We start from the raw sequence: 3,556 nt of genomic DNA on the forward strand, positions 1-3,556 counted from the left end.
GCACATCCAATGGAGGCTCGATTTTACTGCTGAAAAGAGGTTGTTTCCAATAAATTGTGTGGATGCTGCTTCCTCAGGTAACAAAATAGTTCCTTGTATGTCTTTGTGTACAATGATATCCTAGGAGTATATTTGCCTATTGATGTGGATAAGATTTATCAGTCTTTGTGAATATGATGTGCTGAAACTTGTGATGGTGAAAATGTTTAGGGAGAAGAAATTCTCGGGCTCTGCTACTCCCCTCTATCTAATTAGCAAATGTAATTGAGATAAAGGAACTGCAGCTGCTGGGTTCTAGTAATTTTGACATTATTGCATTCAAATATCACAATCTCCACATTTTACATTACATCGATTCAGTCAGAGCTTTTTATCTTGTCTCATCGTTCCTATAATAACATGATAAAGTTGCACTTGGCATGAAACTTGTTACGTCTTCAGCTAGTCTGGCATCTGTTGCAGGTCAATATGAATAAGCAGGACGGTAGTCATCATCATCACAAGACATGAGCACCTTGACAATTTCATCCATTGTCGGCCTCTTGCTTCTTTCTTCGAGGCATGAAAAGGCTATTTTCACCATTGCAATTGCCTGCTCTGTATCAAAATGGCCATGCAACCTATCATCAACAATGTCACTAACATTCCCGGAAGACAGAATATGTTTAGCCTCCTGGACAAACTCCAGGAAATCTATCTGTCTTTCCTCTAACAGTATGCCACTTGAAACCCTGATTCCAGTCACAATCTCCAGAAGTACGACCCCATAGCTGTAAACATCAACCTTTGCATTGATTGGCAAATTGAGTGCCCATTCTGGTGCCATGTACCCCATTGTGCCTCTCATATGGGTAAAATTGAAGCTAGTGCCATCTCGCTTCGCAAGCTTGGCCAGTCCAAAGTCTGCTATCTTGGCATCGAAGTCTCGTGTTAGGAGTATGTTTTCTGGCTTCACATCACAGTGAACAACCCACTCAAGGCATTCATGATGAAGATAAGCAAGGCCTCTTGCAGTGCCCAGGGCAATTCTGTACCTTTGGCTCCAACCAAACAGGCTTTCCGTACTTCTCTCACCAAAGAGGTACTTATCCAGTGACTCATTCTCCACATACTCGTACACTAATAGCCTGTTTGGCCCTTCTGAGCAAAATCCCCACATTCTGACTAAATTTATGTGATTGATTCTTCCAATAAGTGTCACCTCTGCCCAGAATTCCTCCTCTCCCTGGCGAACATCTGTAAGCTTCTTTACTGCCACTATTTTCTTATCTTCAAGCACACCTCTGTAGACGATTCCTGCTCCTCCTCTCCCAAGCTCTTCTTTGAACTTTCCAGTTGCTTCCCTTAGTTCTCGGTATGTAAACCGCCTGAATTGGTTTGTAATCATCTTGTACCCATCCTCCATTGATTTGGGTATGTTATGCTTCTTGAAGAAAAGGTACCAGCCCGTCACAATAACAAGCAACTCTAGAGCTCCCAGTATTGCAGCAAAGGCATAGAAGTATGTCCAGTTTATGTTGTCCTTCTTTGTTCCATACATACTTGCTGATCCTCGCTTGACCTCAGAGCCCGGTGGTCCACAGGTGAGGCTTTCCTTTTTAGAGATTGGGGATAAAGAACTATTCGAATTTTTTGGTACTTTCATATAGTTGTCTCCAGGAAAATACATGTAGACCTGACCATTGTAAAGTAAATCTTTAGTGTAACACCAACCATCTCCAGCCTTGTATGTGAAAGATAAGCAGGTACTGATGTTCAAGCAAATGTTCCTGCATGCTTCAAATGAGATGGATTTATTTGAGGATAGATCAAAGCCATAGTAGTCGGCATGAGGTTGCTTGACAAATGTAAAATCCTCAGGTGATTGGTTTTTATCAGTCAAGAACATTGGTTGGCATCCTTGGTTCCAATTTGTTGGATCAACCATCTCATAATCTGGAGGGCATCTACACTGGAGACCACTGGAGTAGTCACAGAGCCCATTCTTTCCGCATAGCCCGTGCACATAGCACATCTGTGTTACAGCCTGTCCTGTGACGTTCCATTTCCCTGTTGATGCATTCAAACTGTACATTCTGAAATTGCCATCGTAATCGATTGTGATCCTTCTCTTGATTCCTGGACCTGAATCTGAAGCCTCTATCTTAAACCCATCACTTGACACAAAATTACCCATGTCATCTAGAACTGCTGTCCTGGTGCTGTTGAACCTACTGCGGCCATTTTTTTCAGCGTTGTAATCCGGACTTGGCCAGTAGATGCTTGTGATCTCTGGGCCGTCATACAACATCCGCAGGATGTTGTCGTTGTCGAAATAGAGGTGATAGTAACCAGAGACTAACCTTGTGCCCTTTGTCAGGTTCTGCCCCGGGAGCAAGGTGTCCGTTGGCGAATGGAAGCTCTGCCACACGATATTGTTGCTGGAGTCGTTGATCACAAGGTTGCCGTTGTTGAGGAGGACTACTGTTGTGTGCTTGCCTGACGATGTCCTGCTCTCCCACACCGTGGAACCATTGGTTTCTGTGAGTATCAGGTTGCCGTCGTGGTTCAGCGATATCCTGGAGCCATATTTGTTCACGGGAGAGTAGCCACTCGCCGCGAAATAGGGGTTTGCCGTCCAGACGACAGTTCTATTGGTGGTGCTTGTGGTGTACCAGATGGAGAAGGTGAGAGCATTTGTGCCAAGCTCGTGGAAGCCGCAAGAGAAGGTGCGGTCCGGTGAGATGAGGAAGACCTCGTTGTGGTCCTCTCCTCTGATGTGCGAGCCGGTGGTCATGGTCTGCCATGGCGATGCACCAGAGCAAATCTTGGAGAGCAATGGAATAAGGAGGAGATAGAGCAGTGCAGTCATTCTTCTTCTCAGGGAGCTCTTTTGGCTGTGGAGGCGTAGGAAGGTAGAGCAATGGTGATAAGGTGGGTTGGTAGCTAGACGATGACACACATATAAACCTAAATTTGTTTATCAGAGTGAAAGCTAAATGTTTGATGACGTAATAGCAGATGCGTAGATCAGATCTCGGCCATGTCACATGTTTAATATTCGATCGGCTTATCGTGGCCAACAAGGATGCTGCCATTGCCCGTGACCCTAAAGTAGCTTTTTTTTAATTGATGCTATGTTGATCATGTGACTCTAAGTCGTAGACTAGCATTGAAGCAATTTTTCCTCGGTTGGTATCGAGCATCTTGGAAATCCCCGGTGTAAACTTGCGCGCGAGCGGCGTCGTGCGCAAACCACATGTATCGTCTCTGCTTGTTAAAGCTGCATCTTTGTTTGATTCTTTGTTAACAAAAGTTAAAAGGCAATTTTGAACTTTCTTATTTTCCCCAGGAATTTCAAAACCCACGGTAACGTTCGTCAAGATGTTCATCTGGAAGCCGTGTCAAAGTGTAGTTTGGGTGCCTTACTGTTACTCTGGGAAAAAGAATCGTAGCTGAAAGATATCTTTGCGACTTGGCCAGAAGCCCAGAATAGCTACTAGTTTGACGGAACGACTTGTAGCATCTCAATTTACTGTTCCTTCAGTTACGTTTTACTATAATCTCGTTTGGATCC

General features: G+C 44.3%; 1 protein-coding gene across 1 annotated transcript; it reads right to left on the reverse strand.

Annotated features, from left to right (window-relative positions):
* Window positions 1-292: 292 nt before the first annotated feature.
* Window positions 293-2,956, reverse strand: LOC120707562 (putative receptor protein kinase ZmPK1). The gene has a single exon (XM_039992479.1). The coding sequence runs from the start codon at window positions 2,849-2,851 to the stop codon at window positions 464-466; it is 2,388 nt and encodes a 795-aa protein (XP_039848413.1). The 5' UTR covers window positions 2,852-2,956; the 3' UTR covers window positions 293-463.
* Window positions 2,957-3,556: the final 600 nt, after the last annotated feature.

The sequence above is a fragment of the Panicum virgatum genome, chromosome 5K, assembly GCF_016808335.1.
Source record: "Panicum virgatum strain AP13 chromosome 5K, P.virgatum_v5, whole genome shotgun sequence".
In the NCBI taxonomy this organism is placed as follows: domain Eukaryota; kingdom Viridiplantae; phylum Streptophyta; class Magnoliopsida; order Poales; family Poaceae; genus Panicum; species Panicum virgatum.

Coding starts and splice junctions, on each gene's coding strand:
- LOC120707562 (XM_039992479.1), bottom strand. CDS start 2,851: ATGACTGCACTGCTCTATCTCCTCCTTATTCCATTGCTCTCCAAGATT.